The sequence below is a fragment of the Corythoichthys intestinalis genome, chromosome 12 (assembly GCF_030265065.1).
Source record: "Corythoichthys intestinalis isolate RoL2023-P3 chromosome 12, ASM3026506v1, whole genome shotgun sequence".
Classification (NCBI taxonomy): domain Eukaryota; kingdom Metazoa; phylum Chordata; class Actinopteri; order Syngnathiformes; family Syngnathidae; genus Corythoichthys; species Corythoichthys intestinalis.
The window spans coordinates 40621471-40640781 of record NC_080406.1 but is presented as its reverse complement, the minus strand read 5'-3'; the positions used below and the strand labels follow the sequence as shown (position 1 = coordinate 40640781).

The 19311-nt window shown below is 39.8% G+C and overlaps 2 protein-coding genes across 2 annotated transcripts in view; one reads left to right on the top strand and one right to left on the bottom strand.

Annotated features, from left to right (window-relative positions):
- Nucleotides 1-19311, top strand: part of LOC130927299 (GRIP and coiled-coil domain-containing protein 2-like) — a 35306-nt gene that overhangs the window by 11978 nt on the left and 4017 nt on the right. The window contains exons 12-22 of the mRNA XM_057853010.1: nucleotides 92-256; nucleotides 2922-3026; nucleotides 3375-3537; nucleotides 5137-5237; nucleotides 5329-5406; nucleotides 5493-5630; nucleotides 5833-5954; nucleotides 6056-6232; nucleotides 6357-6565; nucleotides 9799-10002; nucleotides 10517-10656. Of these exons, the coding sequence (XP_057708993.1) occupies nucleotides 92-256; nucleotides 2922-3026; nucleotides 3375-3537; nucleotides 5137-5237; nucleotides 5329-5406; nucleotides 5493-5630; nucleotides 5833-5954; nucleotides 6056-6232; nucleotides 6357-6565; nucleotides 9799-10002; nucleotides 10517-10656 (1602 nt within the window). The remainder of the gene's footprint in view (nucleotides 1-91; nucleotides 257-2921; nucleotides 3027-3374; nucleotides 3538-5136; nucleotides 5238-5328; nucleotides 5407-5492; nucleotides 5631-5832; nucleotides 5955-6055; nucleotides 6233-6356; nucleotides 6566-9798; nucleotides 10003-10516; nucleotides 10657-19311) is intronic.
- Nucleotides 13342-14388, bottom strand: LOC130927301 (transmembrane protein 223-like). The gene has a single exon (XM_057853011.1). The coding sequence runs from the start codon at nucleotides 14250-14252 to the stop codon at nucleotides 13512-13514; it is 741 nt and encodes a 246-aa protein (XP_057708994.1). The 5' UTR covers nucleotides 14253-14388; the 3' UTR covers nucleotides 13342-13511.

The window sequence follows — 19311 nt, the reverse complement described above, 5'->3', positions numbered from 1 at the left end:
TGTAGCATACACATGACCCAAAACGTGATGTCCACATATGTAGACCCGAGGTCTCAAAATCAGTTTCTTTAACAATTATTTTTCTTTATAGGTCGAGTTACTCCGCAGTGAGAAGGAAGACCTGCTGACTGCCTTGGAGACGTCCAGGAACATGGTAAAGCAGATTGAAATGCAGATCCAGGAGCTGCAAAAGCAGTCAACCAGTCTCGACAGAGATCTGGTAGCAGAGAGGGCAATGAAAGAACAAAAGATCAAGGTAGCAACTATAAATAGTGCACTTTGTTTCTTTGGCAAACAACTGACATTTTTAGGGTTCACTTGAAATTCTAATAACTGGTATGTCTGTTGCAGTACTAAGTGATAGCAGTTAAATGACCAAACAAGCCAGTAATCTACATCATGTAATTCTTTATATCTATTTTTACCATATCTCACATTAACACAGTTTGTCCAAGATGAAAACACTACTGTACCCTTCTATTTAAAACACAACTGAAAACGGTATTTCATGGGTCAAAATCATTATGCTATATGAAAAAAAAAAAAACTAAAAGCCAAGCTAGAGTTTTGTCATGTTTTCCGTAACATATCACGTGATGATATGGGCACATTCTTTTTTTAATCACCCTGTACATACAGCAGTATTCAAGAGTCCTTTGTTGTCATTTTCGTAAAATGTAAAATCTCCTCACAAAGTAATTTTTGTCAAACAACATGATAGCACTCTGATGCAAAAGCCTTTATAGTACAAAGTAGGCATGTGCCGATTACCGGTTTCAAGGTATACCGTGGTATGAAAAAGAAATAATATAAAGAACTTAATCTATACCGTTATAGAGTCTGACCTCTAGCATGGATAAGAACTGTACAAGGTTCAAAATCAGGGCGCTAAGCCAGACACACAAACACTACATGGTGTTCCCATAACAAAAGGTGGAGGAGGAGAGACAAAAGATAAAGTAAGACATAACATGCCTTAATAATCAGCTCTGTCACAACGACAGAACATCAGTTGTTCATCTGCTGTTATTCATCTGCTGACATATACGAACGCTGTCCAGTTGTGATTAATTCTGTACCAATCTTATGCGTAATGGAACTGATCAGTTGGTCTCTAAGTACCTTGGACAAGCTCCTCTCAATAATGCGACCTACATCGAGCCAACGCCCATGTCCGGCCAACACTTTCACGTCTGGATTTACAAGCTAACTGATGATTGACTGAATGACCCAAGTGCTATATCTAATCAATGACTACTGGGAAGGTAATTCATGTGTGAAAAAAAAACAACAAAAAAAAACACTTGTATCACAATGTGAGATGTCTACACTGTCATGCGAAGATTTGCGTCCTTTGGTTTTCTGGGGACAGGATTTAATAAGCCCAGGCTTCTCCCGTCAGCCCTTGTCTTTTCTTCAGGTTAATTAATCTTATCACAATGCTATCTTGTAACTGTCAATGATTCCGATGATGATAATTAAAAAAAAAAAAAAAACTTCAAGGTTTCAAAACCCCCCATAATTTCTGTCATACTGTCCCTTCGGTATTAGCTTTTTTTATGTTGATCAGTGTCAGCGAGTCAGCTCTGCTACATGATGGCTGGAGGAGGTGAAACTCCTGAACTTTTTTTTTTGCCCATCGAAGAAAACGAAATCGCTGGTATGGGAATACTTCAGCTACAGAAAAGTTACAGATGGCCGCGGCTTAGAGGAGGAGGGCCAACCGACATGTAAAAAAGTGTTTGCAGAGGGTGGCTGCCGAGGAGGCAGTACTGTACCTCCAATATGATTTTGCATTTATGCAAAATTAAAGGTTCGTAAACACTGTCATGAATGTTTCCCAAGCTATGATGGTTAACTTCAGTGTGTTTAGTGTTTCTAGCGGTGGTAAAACGTGGTATTTTTTTTCTCTCTGGCAACTGTCTGTGTTGAGAAAGAGTGTATTAAGTAAACATGATACGAGCCACACACTCGTTTTTTATAGAGAATAATTCAGTTATTTTTGGTCTGATAGTAATAATGTTAAGGACTGAATTCATTTAAATGTTATTTAGAATATTTCAGGTTTTTTTTTTTTTTTTTTTTTTTTTTTAATTTTAACTTAACATTTTACTTTTGTTCCAATTTGCTAATATCTTGAAAAAAAATCCTGTTTAATTGATTTTTTTTTAAAACCCAGATATCTCAAAGTAAGACATTTTAGAGCTATAATTGCAACACCGTAAAACTGATATGTAGGCTGAAGGTTATACTGTCAGAATGTCATACCGGCACTTGCCTAGTACAGAGTACAGAAAATTTACAAATCCTGGTGATCGAGAACGCCACCATGCTTTTGGAGGGGGAAAAAAAATTATTCAACAAAAATACATAAAGCATAAAGCAATATGTACCTAAGTACATAGATAAAAATAATGTGAATGAAAAAGAAATACTGAATATAGAACATTTAACAGCTACAGTTATTTAAATATTTTTTTGTATATATTTTTTCTTGTGGAAAATTTAAATTTAAAAAACTTTTCTTGACTTTTTAAAAAATGTTTTGATTTTTTTTCCAATTACTGTAATTTTCAGACTATAAGCCAGTTTATTCACATATCGACCATAAGAGTTTGCCATTGCGCCTTCAACTGTATCATCAGACATAGTTTACATGCAGTTACAACATTCATAATTTTTTAAATACTTTTTTAGCCTGGCAAGACATCAGGCTTATAAAGCACTGGGGGAAGCCTGTAGTAAAAACCTGTGTAGTTTGGTGTTCATGAATTCAATCCTCAGGTCATTTCTGAAGTACTGGTATATTGACTTGAGTTAAGGAGTTACACAATAACAACGAGCTCTTTGGAAAATGTTCTAAAATTAATGTAACAATGAGCAGCACTGATAAAGATTTAAAAAGTGCGTGTGTATTTCAGGATCTGTCAACGGCCAGAAAAGATTTGGCTGAGCTTCAAGACCAGTTCAGCAAGCAACAGCAGGAATCACTGCAGACAGCCCAAGAACTGGAGCAGCTACGCAAGGTGCAACAATTCACTAAAACACAGACTTTTAGGCACTTGTGTCTCTGAGGAGTTCTCAAGTCAAGTGCTGTGACTGGTGATGGCTGGCCTGCAGCTACTGCAGTTGCTCTCCAGAGAAAGAAAAAGCAAATGTTAGCCCACAGCAAAGAAAAAAACGTAGCTGCTTTTCCATTAGCTGGGACGTTGACATAACAGAAGTTAACCCAAAAAGCATTGAGAGGTCTGACTTTGTCAGTGCTTTTGGGGACTTTTGATACTTAAGCTGACTGCAACACATACACATAAAAGTGTCATAATACCACAAAATCATGACAATTATTTAACATCTGTGGTTCTTTCTCTGATTAGGAGGCGCAGCAGAACTCTTTGCTGGGCATGGAAATGGCTGACTATGAACGCTTGGTCAAAGAACTCAATGCCAAAATTTCAGAAAAGGATGTGTGCTCTGAAGAGTTACAGGCTCAAATAACCGGACTGACTGAGAAGGAGGAAACACTTAAACGAGAAATTGGTAAGTTTGATGGTAGAAGTCCAGTCGTGTGGCTCTTTTCATTCTTCTGCTGTGAATTTAGTTTGACCAAGTCATTTAAAGCAACACTTGGTAACTTGTCAACCTTTATAAAATATTTTTCATAACTTTTGTGATAATACATCCACTGAAGACTACAGTAATTTTCGGACCAAAAGCGTCTACTTTTTTCCTTTATTATGAATCCTGCAGCTCACAGTCCAGTGCAGCTTATTTGTTGATTTATTTGGATTAGTAGGCAACCAATGCCTACTAGCATGCATTGTAGCACTACAGATGTACATAACAATCAAAATTCATCTTCTGTGCTAATTATTCAGTTACTGTTCCAGTTGTTTCATTAATTGATTGTTATGGTATTTGGTAACACTTTATTTGACAGCGGCGTCATAAGACTGTCATAAGACCATCATTATGACAGAAGTCATGCGAACTCCATTTATGTCCAGTGCGGATCTTTTAAATCCATTCAAGAGTGAGATAATTTGTCGAATACTACTAAATGACATCTGTTATAAGCATTCATTAATGCTGATGACAGGGTCATGTCATTAGGATTGTCTTATGGCGCCACTGTCGAATAAAGTGTTACCAAATACCATAACTAGCAATTAATGAAACAACTGGAACAGTAACTTAATAAATAATTAGCACAAAACATGATTTTTGATTGTTATTTACATCTGTAGTGCTGCAGTGCATGCTTGGAGGCATGTTGGACAACAACAGTGTTGACAGCAGGTGGCAGAAGAGGTTGACTGTCTCCCCCAAGGGAGCAGTGATAGCCAAATGAATCTTTGCAGCCAATTTGTGCAAAGCTTCTTGGTGGTTCATTTTGGCTTCTGACCGTCCTATGATGCCACTATCTGATGAAGTGTTTCCAGTTAATATGTTTTGGTGTAAATATCCCATTATCCAGTGAGGACAGCTGCGGCTTATAGTCGAGTGCGGCTTATTTCTGAACAATTGCCCTTTTCGTGTCACATTTGGTGGGTGGCGGCCTATAGTCAGGTGCGCCTCATAATGAGAAAATTACAGTAGTTGAAAGACACTTTTTTTTTTTTTTTGAGGGGGTCTGTGTCGCTTTCAACGGCACTAATTAACTTTTAGGAGGGTGGCAGGAACCCTGCCACACAAAAAAAGTACAAATATGCCGACCGCATTACGATCAAAGTCATATGGTATTGTTTAGCCACAAGTTACAACTGGATTCATTACCTTAATACTAACACTAATTCATTCTTCACACAGCCGCTGGAAAAACAAATGTTGTATAATCCATTTGGATGCGACCGGGAGGTCGATTTTTGATTGATTGATGATTATACGACACTGCAGGTGTGCGCTGGTCCTCAGGGGAAACGAAGTCTTCCTTAAGGCAAAACACTACTGGTTTTGTCTACCGGCGTTGCTAAAATCGACCAAAACTGAAAAGTTACCAAGTGTTTCTTTAAACTGGAAAGACTGGCCATGTTTTAATGCCACTGACGGTACTAGATGTCAATGCATTTTGACTGGGAGGGGCCAATGAATTAATATTTCTCATCAATCAGTCAATGAGCTAATTTGTTTGCTGTGCAGAACATTTGAAGTCACAGTTGGACCAAACAGAAGACAAAGCTTCCAAGATTAAACTACTGCTAGTGAAAGCTAAGAAGGAGCTGTCTGATGCGAAGCTGCAGGTTTGTTTCTCTGCCACTTTGTGTGCAAATGAACGTTATGTAATGTTAGTGTGTTCTTGCTGGGTTGGTTTTGATGTTTTTACACAAACAGGAAAACTCCTTAGCGGTGTTGCAGGCCTCATTAAGAGGGGAACTGGAGGCCAACCAGCAGCAACTAGAAAGCACAAAAGTAACACATTTTCAAAAAGCCTCTACAAGATCACAGTGAGCTTGAAAAATACCATATTACAATGTTTTTTTTTTTTTTTATGTGAGATCGAGCTGTGTGACGCGAGTGCTGAACGCCTTCGTCTACAAGACCAACTCAGGTCTGCGTTGGACCAGCAACAAAAGACCAGAAGCTCTCTGCAGGAAAGAATTGATAGCCTACAGCAGGAGCGAGACATTGCTAAGGTAGAAACGCATTCCTACAACCTGTTTGACATGTTGACTATTGTATATAAAAGCCATGATTTTGTTCTGCTATGAAACAATAAATGCAGTCACAAACTCTCCATGTATTTAGAAACACATAAAACTACAACCCCAAAATATAATGCCAACCAAGAGCTTGTTCGGCAATAAATTGACATCCTTTTTTGTATGTTGTCTTTAGGCTGAACTTGTGGCAACTGCTGAGGAGTTTGAGAGTTATAAGGTCCGAGTACACAATGTGTTAAAGCAGCAAAAAAGCAAACTCAATGGACAGAATGAAAGTGATGCTGCCAGGCTAGAAAGGTAAAAATATTTGAAACACAGCTGTGTCATTTGAAATGAGTGATAGGCGCTAGCAGAAATTAAAACTGATGACTGATGTAAATGTGTTGCGTTTCTGCCAGGGAGCAGTTATCAACTCAGGTGAACCAGCTGAGTTCCAGCCTGGGAGAGAGTCAGCAAAGTCTCCAGAGCTGCACTGCAGAGCTACAGCAGCTCCAGAGTGAACACGACACTCTTTTGGAACGACACAACAAACTTTTGCAGGAAAATGTTCACAAAGAGGCCGAGATCCGTGAGAGGTAAGCTCATTTTAGACAGTGACCTAATATTTTTTTCCCCCTATTTTCTTCTATTCAGTTTGCCACTCTTAATCCATTTCTTCTGAATACTAATGGCTCCTGGCAAATTCCCTCTTCTCTCCAGACTGCTGTCAGTGCAGTCGCAGAACGTGGATCTGCAGTCAGAGCTGGCTCAGGCTCAAGCTGACTCATCTTCCCAGATTGAGACCCAGCGACAGACGCACAGGGAGCAGTTGAGGAAGCTGCAGGATGAACACCGCGCCACTGTTGAGACGTTGCAGGGTCAGCTGACTCGTGTTGAGGAGCAGTTATTCAACTTGCAGAGTCAGAATAGTGAGTATAAGGGACAATTTTTAACATGTATATATGTGTATATAGATGTGTATATACATAAATATGGCGGAAAACACTCAGGTGAGTTGAAGTTCCGCTCAGAGACACCCAATTTGGCCAACTTTCCAAATTGTCCGATGTGCACGTGTGATACTTCATTGAAAAGCTTAAAATTTAATTAAAAAAAAATTCGAACAGGATGGCATTTAATTTTTTTTTTTTTTTAAACAGCAAAACCCTATCTCAGGGGTGTCCAAACTTTTTGCAAAGGGGGCCAGATTTGGTGTGGTAAAAATGTGGGGGGCCGACCTTGGCTGACGTCCTTTACGTAGAACAATATATTCAAGCAAATTTTAGCAGCCCATTCTGTGTGTCACATTTGCTTTATGTTTTTTTTTTTTTTAATTCATAATTTCAACAATCTCGCAACTAGCCTTTGTGGGGTTCTCTTTTTGACTCTCGGGCTCTTGCAAAATACTGCTGTGAAATTGAACTAGCTTCAAGTTGCTTCAGTTTCTCGCTGCTTATCTTCCCTGTAATCTGGTCGTACATGTCAACGTGTCTCGTTTGGTAATATCGCCTCACATTTTGAACTCTTTAAAAACAGCAACTGTCTCTTTGCAAATGAGGCAGACACAGTTGTTGTGTATTTTAATGAAGAAATAGTCCAATTTCCACCTATCTTTGAATTATAAGAAATAATAATTGATCACAGCATCCTGTCTCTCTATTAGCCTCCTCCTCTGTGTACCAGCAGCAACACACTAGCCACTTAGCTTAGCTTACTTTGCTTGCTTCTACAACATTTTTGAATAGGCTTGCCACCCGTCTTTTGAAATAAGGAATCGTTCCTAATTGGGAATTAAAAGTTGCGTTCCGTATTGAACCAATACGGAATCAATTAGTTTAATAGGAGTTTTGGGAATGTCCCTTTTTATCGTCGCCTGTACCGCTTTGAGCGCGAGTGGGGCGTCCCTTATTTCTCTTTCTGAAAGGTGGCAACCTTACTTTTGAAACAGGTCTCAAATTACTGCGGCATTTCTTTCAGTAAAAGACGATAAAAGTAAAGTAGACAAGGTAAGCTGACCAGGGTTTGTTGCTCCGGTCCAGCCCCCTTTCTCTTGGTAGCAGTTGCTGCTGTTGTAGCTACAAACTCTTTGTGTTCGTTCACGTTTCGTCTTCAAATGTTTTATCGGGTTCGAGGTATTGAAACTGGCCAATTTAACCCCACCTCTCGAAACTTTCAGGCCGCAAATTTTGCATGCAGCCATTGTACTAGACGGAGATTATAAGATGAAATATTTCCAGACCGCTGACATTTTCCTTTCGTAGTTTGTTTTTCTTACATATGAAAAGCTGCCCCGGCATTGGTTAAGAGCGGCTATTGGCCCGTTCTCATTGGTCTAGAGCAGGCCAATAGCGATATCTGCTTGGCGTGCCAAGTGATCACGTGTCATCACACAACAGAGAGTGTAGTGAGCATCAGAAGAAAAAAAGGCTGCGGTCAAGTGTTATAATACTGGACCGGTAAATGGTATCGGCGCCCTCTTTGTTGGTACTCTCCGATAACGATACCACCATTTCGGGCCGGATCAGCCCCCCCCTCTGGTCGATACTGGTGTCGGTGCATCATTTAGTTCTTACTGGCATTTTTGTTTTTAACAGATATTAAATTTACAAACTAAATAAATAAATACATTGTGTTCATTTAGTAATGTTTGACTTAACTCTCTCAACTCTGACTAGAGCAGGGGTGGGCAATTAATTCCACAAAGGGCCGCAGTGGGTGCGGGTTTTTGTTGCAACCCATTAAGAGGACACCTTTTCACCAATCTGCTGTTTTACAAGTGCAATCAGTCGATTGTAGTCAGGTGCTTCTCATTTCTGCTGAAACCGCATTGGTTAAACTATCTGTGCTGGGTCAGTTGGAACAAAGACAAGGACCCACTGCGGCCCTCGAGGACCGGTTTGCCCACCCCTGGACTAGAGCATAAAAACATTTTTTTTAAATTGCAAATTTGAATAAAACTTTACCTTACCCCTTCAAACTGGACTTGAAGTTAGGTACGTACATAAGTTTTTCCAAGCGAGATTCGAACTCAGACCTTAATACAAGGAAAACTGTTTCACAGTTAACTATGTTAACACACAAAATAACAGGTCCCCAGAGAATTTAATAATTTATGTATACCTAACCTTATGTATGACTATTTTTGAAAATTTAAAATACAAATAGTTCTATAAAGATCTTGCAACCACAAACTTGGTCATCACATTGTGGTTCATGTAAGCCACAGTATTTACATTTGGTATACACGTGTGGCTTACTTGACCCAAAATCTAATGGATGGTCTCAATTATAATTATTATTTTCATGACCAATCATCATTATCATGACTCCTGATAACACTCAGAATTTTTTTTTTTTTTCCCACAATATTTAACTCATTGCATGCCACTGAAAACAATAGGCGTCCAGTTCATTTAAACTGGAGGACTGGCTGTGGATGCTCATATTTCACTGCCATTGACTGTGCTAGATGTCCAATCCATTTTGACTGGGAGGGCTTGCGATGTTTCGCTGTCAACCTCTTGCAGTCAAAATGAATTGGACGTCTTGCGCTGTCAGTGGCAGCCAATGAATAACTATTTTCCCTATAACGGGTTAAATATGTACAACGGAACCGAGACAGCACCATCTGCTGAAGTAGACAACACTGGTCCCAAAGATAACATCAAAGTTTGAAGTTTTCGATCTTGTTAAGTCTGTGAGAAATGATGCAAGAGAGAAGTGAGGATGGCAAGTCGTTGGTGTGTTTATCGGCTGGTAGCTCATTCATCACTTCCCACACAGCTGCCGAGTGGAATCAAAACATAAAATACACACACATATACACGCACAAACATACACTAAGGGCTTGGAAATGTCAGGTGTTGGCGACAGCGCTCTGCTCCGATCCCGCCTTTCAGTGTGGCGAGTAGCTCACCGTGCCATCTGGACAGGCGCATCATTAGTGACTCGTACATGCGTGCCAGACTGTGAAGATGGGCCCAATGTTAGTCCTTATGAAAGTCATATTTCAGTCAGACACTGTTTGAATTTGGTGATGGCTAAATGCTGGAGGGTTAAAAGGTTTTACTGGCCAACAGTGAGAGGACAATTCAGAGGCCATGAATATGAAAGTTAATTGTAGCTTTGCCTTGCCTTAAATAAAAAAATGTGTCCCCTTTAGGCTCGGTGTTGGTTCAGTCAAGCAGAAAGTCCACCGATGCTCAGCGTAGAACTGGAGACCAGAACCAGGCAGTGCCCCCGAGTGACCCTCAGTCGATGGATAGGGAGGAGTGTGAAGGCATGGAGACCGTGGAGAATGAAAGCACCTCCCCTGCATCACTACTCTCTCTGGAGCACCTTCTCACATCACCAGACCCCAAGCAAGGTGGGCTCAAACCACAGTCATAACATTTCCTTGTGCATTTTTTAATTTTACAGGATTCAGGGTTTTTCTCATAAATCCTGCAAAGCCTGGTGGGTAGAGAATCCAACTGGTGGCCCATTATATTGTTCGGGAGGAAAGAAATAAAAATGTTGACTGAAATTTAAAATTTTTGACCATTATGTGAAAAATCTAGTCTGACAAAAAGGAACAGTCTTAAAATAGTTTTAACAAACCAAAATACAATGCATATATGCTCTTGTTGCATATCTTGTTTTTTTTTTTTTTTTTTTAAAGGCATAGCAGAGAGGCAAGAGAAGCCTAGCGACCCACCAGGCTTAGTAAGCACTAAGGGTACCCTGAGCATTATTTACTTGCAGAAAGCAATAAATTGAAGAATACTTAGACCTTCAGGGCCTTACACATACCATTTAAACAAGTCCTTAAATTACTAAAATGATCATTTGGTTTAAATATTAGTGTTATTTTTCAAGTTTGTCCTTGTTTTGGTCTCTAGAGCCATTTGAGTGGACTGTGGAGCCCACAAAAGAGGAGCTTATTCTCAAATTGAGCACAGCCACACGCAGTCTGGAGCACATGAACAGCCTGCTGCATGAAACCGAGGCTACCAATGCTGTTCTCATGGAGCAGATCAATGTAAGTGTGGCAAATCTTAATCTCAAGATCTCAAAAATTTTATCAACATACAGTAAGTGACAAATGTTAAGATCTCAAAAAATGTTCTATTTTAAATGTGCATTTTGTTTCGTAATTTTTATTTTTTAAATGCATCTACTAGCCTCCATATTCACATCTTTTCACTCTTGAGAATGTCAACATTCTCCAGAATTTAGATCAACGGTGGCCACACCAACCTTATTCACTAACAAAACTAGACGTCTTGTTCATAATATCATTTTTCCAGAAATTTAAAACTTAAGAAAAACTGGATTGGATTGATACCTGTGTGTATAAATATCTTGTGTCAATTGCTATAAACTAGGAATGCAGCTATCGATTATTTTAGTAGTCAAATTATCAACTAGTTAGTTTGAATAATTGAGTAATCAGGATTAGGAACATTTAATGCGTTGGTAGAATCAATTTTAGGAGATGTAAAAGGCTTGCTAAGATTGTACATTTATAGGAGCTATAAATATGAATATAATAAAATCCCCTAGTGTTTCTTCAAACTACACAGATTTGCACTTTCATTTAAAAATACATTAAAATTGCTGAGTTTAGCCTCAATTGGCTAACTTGCATCACAAAAGTCCGCTACATTAAATGCTATGAAATGCTAATGTTTTTTTTTTTTTTACAATGCTCTTAACAAATTGTACAAAAAAAAATATATATATATATATATATATATATATATATATATATATATATTTTTTTTTTTTTTTTTAACTGCTAAATATAGGCTACATATAAACTACAATTGTATTAAAAAAAAACATTAACTCAAACAAAAACTTACCTTATGTTGGTCTTAATAGTGAGCAACTGGATTCAGCCATGTTAAATTGTAGCGGAGGATGTTCGTGAGTCTGTCATGTCGGCTGCTCATGGCACTTGTCACTCTGACCTGGACACAGTGCGTCAGAGTTCCCCTCCTGAACACAACACCTCCCACATTAGTTCCATGGGTGAATTATGTTGAGAGTATGTAGCCTGGAAATTCAGACTCACTGCTGTTCCAGCAATAGTTTGGCGACCGTCCCTCGAATCAAATTCCCAGGGTGCAGTAAGCCACAGCTAACAGACAGCGGAGTGGACCAATCAGTGACAGACGGACGTGACGTTGGTAAAGCGACAAGAAACTCTAGCGCGAGCGGAGAAGTTTATTCAACATGGCTAGCGCAAGACAGACTGTTGTCAATGACGTGTCGGTGTTTTTTTTCATTTAAAACTGACTTTACCGCGGATCGGAACATATTCTCGGCTCTCCCGTTCGCCATCTGTGTTGTTGAGGAGATGACTTCTGACGCGCAAGAGTGACGTTTCTCGTTAAGAACACAACACGCAAATAAACAAATCTGATTGCACGGAGGATTTCGTTCAGGCTCGAAAGGCCATTAAGGAGCTGGGTCCCAGACTATTCTCACTGTGTTTGAAAAATACAGGGAGAAACGCCTGGCCATGCCAGGCAAGAGAGTATGTAGTGGTCAGTACAATATCGTATTCACTATTGCCACTAGAGGGCAGTGTATCCACCCAAATCAATAAAACTAAAGGCAAAGACTTTCAAGGGAACCTCGGACTTAGACCTGTAGGCTTTAATGACCCACAATTGTTCTCTTTTACGTTAGTAGGAACACATATAATATTGCCATTGACTTAAAAATCTATAATACAGTATTTAGTACATATTTTGACCTATGGAGGGCGCAATGTTTTATGCGTTCAATGCGCGCTCGGAGTGGTGACGTCGTTTTTCACTGTCGCTAGACGATCACTACCGGTATTCCGCAATTCCTTCCACACGGTGAGACGTCCGACACATGGGCACATCTGTTAAAAGTGGCGAGAACTTACTATTTGTGTTTTTATTGAGTCTTTACCTCTTCATTGCCTCGAAATACGTTTTGCATGTTTTTCCCTCTCATACTTTTAGGCATTTTCTTGCAGTAGCTTGAAAGCAGATTGTTGATCTGTTGACCACAGTCACGTAGCGTATTTAAACCACCCTTATTGTATATTACTTCATTTAAGCATTTTCTTAAGGCATCTTTAGTATGTTCTGTCTGTATGCATCTGAACAAAATAAGCACACGGTAGTGCTTTGTGTGTCAAACTGGCCTCTTGTAGAAGTTTCACCGGTTTAGCACATTTTGGCAGAACACTAGTTTTGTCATACTCTTCTCATGACATCCCGTCTTTCCTGTTCATTTTGCTTTTGCTGCTCGTTTTGTGAAATATTGACAGTGCTGTCATGCTCATTAATGTTCCTCTTGGGATCAAACTGAAAGGGTTCTACAGATGTTTATGTCGCTAGTCAAACTCTGGAAGCGTTGGCAGCATAACCCAGTGACGTCACTGCCCTGCGACATCAACAACAATGGCAACCTATCAGTTGCTAACTACCAAAACTAATTTTACAAATCGTATAAAAACAAAAACATCAAGAGGGGTTTTACCGTAATATCAAATTATTTTAAAGAACTGAAAGTCTTTCTATCTGTGGATCCCTCTCAAAAAAAAAAATTTCAACACCACTCTAATTATATGAATACTCGAAGCAGCAAATCTTGATTCGAAGCTTTTTTCTAATCGAATTACTTTAGTTAATCGTTGCAGCACTACTATAGACTTTAGAGTTCAATTTGAAAGATTTTTCGTGATTTTTAATTAACAAAATGCGTTGGAGGCAACATCGTACACTGACATCAAAGAAAATCCATATCGACTAGTGGTGGAAAAACATTAAATTGCATTTATTGTTAATGTTCACACATTGAGTAAGATTTTTTTTACAACTCTTGGCACTTGCATATCTAGAAGTCATTTTATAGAGGACGGTATGCCCCCACAGTTACATCAAAAAGTTCAGTATTGTTAATAGTGCCTTCTTTATCCAGTAGAAAGTAGAACTTTTGTCCCTTGATTTTGAGGGGAATGAATGAGGGGGACTCGTGTCTGTGGGCGTGACAGGCGACCTGGGACAACGGGGCTGTTATTCTCCAGCCTCGGCCCATTCCTAGCGGTGACTGCGTGGTAACAGATACCATCCTTCCACCTTGGTGTAAAACCACCTGACAGACAGAACGCCGACAAAACAGGATTCCCAGTCCCAGTATGCCAGCTCCTATTGTCGCGCATCCCAGCGTGAAGCCGTACCTCCAGGTGCTGGAGCCCAGGTTCATTTCAAAACTCCACATACCAGCCAAGGCGGGGCTGGTGGGAGCTTTTCGTTTCTCCTCCTGGGCAGTGGTCCCCGTGTCTCTGAGCCCGGTGTAGGCAAAGTGCGCTAGGTAAGTCCAGAAAACACACTGGCCCCCGCAGAAGACCGACAGAAGGCGGAAGAAGCTTGTCCTGTCGTGGTGGAACAGCGTGACGTCTCTGGACGGCTGAGTGGAAGTGCAGAAGCGGTGTGCGAAAATACGTCGCCCCGGTCCGGCAAAACTCATATGGGCAAGACGAATTGACAGGCCGCTCACGGGAAACCTTGACCACAGCAGCGCGTTCCTTCGCTGGGTAGCAATCGGCCGGAGTTGACATAATGCGCCGCAAATTCGAAGTAAACTCATTTTATATAGTAGTGCACGTATCCTATTGAAAGAATAACGCTAACGACCGCCAAAGAGTAGGAATAATACAGGTATTTATCACGATTTTAAGTTGAGCAAACGATTTCTCCGACATTTAGGGCGCAGCCATTTTGTTTATGACGTCATGTAGTTTAACTAGGGAAAGTGCCGTTGTCCAAATTTAGTAGTTGGGACTGAAGTTGAGTTCATCTGCAGTGTTAGCAGCTCCTTTTCAGTGAATGCTGAAATTTCTTGTGTTAGCTTTAATATATATATAATTTTTAATGTCACTAATCTTCATACAGAAGTTACAATATTAGTTTTTAAATCTATATGACGGAAAATACTTGGGTGACTTGAGTTCCACTCGGAGACCCCCAATTTGGCCCCCATCACTGGAAACCTTAATATCTCTATTTTCTGGGGGAAGAATTTTTTTGAACAGGAAGGTATTTTTTGACACCTTAAAAGTAGGTCAAATTATGTGAGTGAAAAATACATTTTTGAGACCTTTGAAATCTTTTAAGTTTCTCAATTAAAAAGGTTTTGGACATTCATCCTGGTTCATAATAAATAACGAACACTTCAAGATGATCCCCTTTGTCTACTCAAGTCTCTAGCTACGTCTACATTAGGACGGATAATGGCCTTAAACGTGTAATTAGTTGGACTAAACAGCATGTCGGCTACACTAGTAAACCTATTCCCCGGATTAGTTGTTAGATGGATAATATTACCCGCCACTTAATATAGACTGCTATCTCTGTACAACAATCGGATACTAAGGAAGTGACGTCATGCCGTCGGCATTTTTAGTGTGGCATGACGGCATCGTAAACAATGGAGGCGGATGATCACGACGTGGAATTTCTTGAACCTTCAAACTACATCGCAATAATATGCTTCAATTCAGTGCTCATTTGTGGTCCTCCCATCGCGGATAACGCGGTGCTGAGTGTTTTTTACAGAGCTCGTGTCCTGCGTTGTCTCCGATCAGCCAGCTGCGGGGCTGGCCTCTCCCAACTCAATGCCGACCAAGCATGAGTATATAAAAATGCATAGAGGAAAATTAAACCCTGAAAAGAGTGACCTGCATGGTACCCCCAGTCAAAAAGGCGCGCAATCAGTTTTTTTCCATGACATTTCTGCCTGTCAACACTGTCCCCACTTCCAGGATCGTCACAGTTATGCACAAGCACTCCTGGTTGCGGCTTCTAGGAAATATACACAGCGCCACACTATATGCTTGTATTTGTTATTTTCCAAGTGGTGAGAGCGCAACTGAACATCGATTGTAACATGCCAAGTAACAATGTCAGGCTTTCGTTGTTTTCTAAAGATTTATTTCAATCACAACTTGGCGACTGCTCGGAAAAGCGTGCTCTACCTTCACTCTCGCTCCTGCATGATGCGTTCAATAGCGTTCACGAAAAAAACAGTGATCACAAAATAATGACAGTCTAGAACACAGGTGTCAAACCGATTCCAGAAAGGGCCTAGTGGGTGCGGTTTTGCTTTCCAACCAATGAAGAGGACACCTTTTCACCAATTAGATCTTTTACATGTGTAATCAGTTAAACTTTGTCAGGTGCTGCTTGTTTCAGCAGGAAGTTCATTGGTAAAACTCTCTGCGCATTATCGGTTGGAACAAAATCCAGCACCCACTAGGCCCTTTCTGGAATCGGTTTGACAACTGTGGTCTAGAACGTGTGGTAATTTCGAAAGAGTTTCTGGTTCAGAGGTAAACAGCGCGGCCGATAACGTAACATGAAGCTGCTCCTTTCCTCGCATGCATAAAATGCGCAAATGCAGGCATACAGGCAGGCAGAAGCGGGGGGGCCTTAAATGCACCTTAAACGTAAGTGTGGACAGGTATAAAAATAGTCGGCAAAATACCCTGGAGAAAATGATCTGTCCTAGCGTAGCCTCTGATAATCAATATGGATGCACTAAGACATGTGGGTGGATGTACAATAACCAAGGAAATTGATGTGTGAGTGAATGTAGATTAAATTTTGCGCTGTTTTATTTTGTAAATAAACATGGCTAAACGGGGAGTTGTTGCTTTATAGTTAATGATAACTTTACAGCATACATTTTTTGATTCGGCTTAATTTTAATCTGTGCAAAGAAAATCATTTCCAGGGGAATTTTAGGGGTTAAATTCCAATACCATAAGTATTTTAATTTTGCAGTGGGCTTATAAAATATTTTTTCAATTATGATTAAAAAATTTCAATGCATGACTGTTTTGACTGAGAATAAAAGGCTCCATATGCAAGAAGGCAACATATAAATGTGAGTACATAACACTGTCTATTTATTGTATTTAACCTTGAAGCCTGGGATCTAGTCCTTAATATTTAAGCATTTAATGTACAGTGGGGCAAATAAGTATTTAGTCAACCACCAATTGTGCAAGGTCTCCTAATTGAAAAGATTAGAGAGGCCTGTAATTGTCAACATGGGTAAACTTCAACCATGAGAGACAGAATGTGGGGGAAAAAAACAAAATCGCATTGTTTGATTTTTAAAGATTTTTTTTTCCAAATTACAGTGGAAAATAAGTATTTGGTCACCTACACACAAGCAAGATTTCTGGCTGTCAAAGAGGTCTAATGTCTTCGAACGAGGTCTAACGAGGCTCCACTCGTTACCTGTAATAATGGCACATGTTTTAACTCATTCTCGGCATAAAAGACACCTGTCTACAACTTCAGTCAGTCACACTCCACTATGGCCAAGACCAAAGCTGTCGAAGGACACCAGAGACAAAATTGTAGACCTGCACCAGGCTGGGAAGACTGAATCTGCAATAGTTTTACCTATTGGTGGCTTGGTGTAAAGAAATCAACTGTGGGAGCAATTGTTAGAAAATGGAAGACATACAAGACCACTGATTATCTCCCTCGATCTGGGGCTCCATACAAGATCTCACCCAGTGGCGTCAAAATGATAACAAGAACGGTGAGCAAAAGTCCCAGAACCACACGGGGGGACCTAGTTAATGACCTACAGAGAGCTGGGACCACAGTAACAAAGTCTACTATCAGTAACACAATGCGCCGCCGGGGACACAAATCCCTGACTGCCAGACGTTTCCCCCTGCTGAAGCCAGTGCACTTCCAGGCCCGTCTGCGGTTCGCTAGAGAGCTTTTGGATGATCCAGAAGAGGACTGGGAGAATGTGTTATGGTCAGATGAAACCAAAATAGAACTTTTTGGTAGAAACACAGGTTCTCGTGTTTGGAGGAAAAAGAAAACTCAATTGCATCCGAAGAATACTGTACCCACTGTGAAGCATGGGGGTGGAAACATTATGCTTTGGGGCTGTTTTTCTGCAACGGGACCAGGATGACTGATCCGTGTAAAGGAAAGAATGAATGGGGCCATGTATCGAGAGATTTTGAGTGAAATCTCCTTCCATCAGCGAGGGCATTGAAGATGAGACGTGGCTGGGTCTTTCAGCATGACAATGATCCAAAACACACAGCCAGGGCAACAAAGGAGTGGCTTCGTAAGAAGCATTTCAAGGTCCTGGAGTGGACTAGCCAGTCTCCAGATCTCAACCCCATAGAAAATCTGTGGAGGGAGTTGAAAGTCCGTGTTGCCCAACGACAGCCCCAAAACATCACTGCTCTAGAGGAGATCTGCATGGAGGAATGAGCCAAAATAGAGCAACAGTGTGTGAAAAGCTTGTGAAGAGTTACAGAAAAGGTTTGGCCTCCGTTATTGCCAAACAAAGGGTACATAACAAAGTATTGAGATTATCTTTTGGTATTGACCAAATACATATTTTCCACCATGATTGCAAATATATTCCTGAAAAATCAAACAATGTGATTTTCTGTTTTTTTTTCCCTCATTCTGTCTCTCATGGTTGAGGTTTACCCATGTTGACAGTTACAGGCCTCTGTAATATTTTCAAGTGGGAGAACTTGCACAATTAGTGGTTGACTAAATACTTATTTGCCCCACTGTATTTATTTATTTATTGTTTATTTATTTAACATTATACTTATGTTCCAAATTACTCATCTGTTTTGAAAAACAAAAATCCTGTTCAATGGAAAAAAAGTTTTTTTTAACCCATATATCTCAACACATTTTAGAGCTGTAATTGCAATACCGTGGTACCGTGATAGTTTGGCTTAAGGTTAACATACCGTCAGAATATCTGGATCGCGTGATCGGATCGGGGACATCCCTAAATTATATAATGCCATTTAATCAACGCTTGCTGTATATAAAAAGGATCCAGGATCCGCACACTTGCTGCTAAAGTTTACATGTTAAAACAAACAAAAAAACAATTGCACGTCCTGCGATGTGACTATTGCGCCTGCACACATTGTGATGGCGATGTTCAAACGATATATTGTACAGGCCTAATAGATATCATCCCATAATAAGCAATCCAAATGGCAACAAGGGTCGAAAAGATAATGGATAGCATGCTAGTCAGTTAGCCTGTGTCCATAATTCTCACCCTAGCGTTCGACTGTAATGTAAAGTCGCGCTGATTTTAACGAGATTATTACGAATTTAACCTTGTTACGATAGAAAAACTCTGTGTAGCATGTATCACCGAGTGTCAAGACACAGCTGTGAATGGACACAGCCGGACTTTGTGGGGACCTTATGGGTGAAACACGATAATGTAACTAGGGTCGTGATGCGGACGTCACGGACAAAAAGGGGTGCTCGATATTTTCAAATAGTTAACCCTTTTAAACTTTTTTTTTTTTTTTTTTTCCTCTGTTTGGATCGAATTTTTATCATCTAAAATATCGGAAAAATGTGACAGTAAAAAAAATACTAAATAAGCGACAGTTATGAGGTTGATATCCATGAAATATTTACAGACACTATTTTTTTCATTGTGATGTAATTTTTTTGAAAGTTTAAAATATGCGAGTAAATAATTGAACTGTAATAATTTTAACTAAATATTAGACCTCAATTAATAAAGCTTAAGATAAAATTGATAGATGTTTAAATAAATCTAAGATCAAATTGATAGATATTTAAAATAATAAATATAATTACTTGCCTTCTTT

What these genes read in the sequence shown, in the direction of transcription:
- LOC130927301 (XM_057853011.1), bottom strand. Translation starts at nt 14,252, where the DNA reads ATGAGTTTACTTCGAATTTGCGGCGCATTATGTCAACTCCGGCCGATT.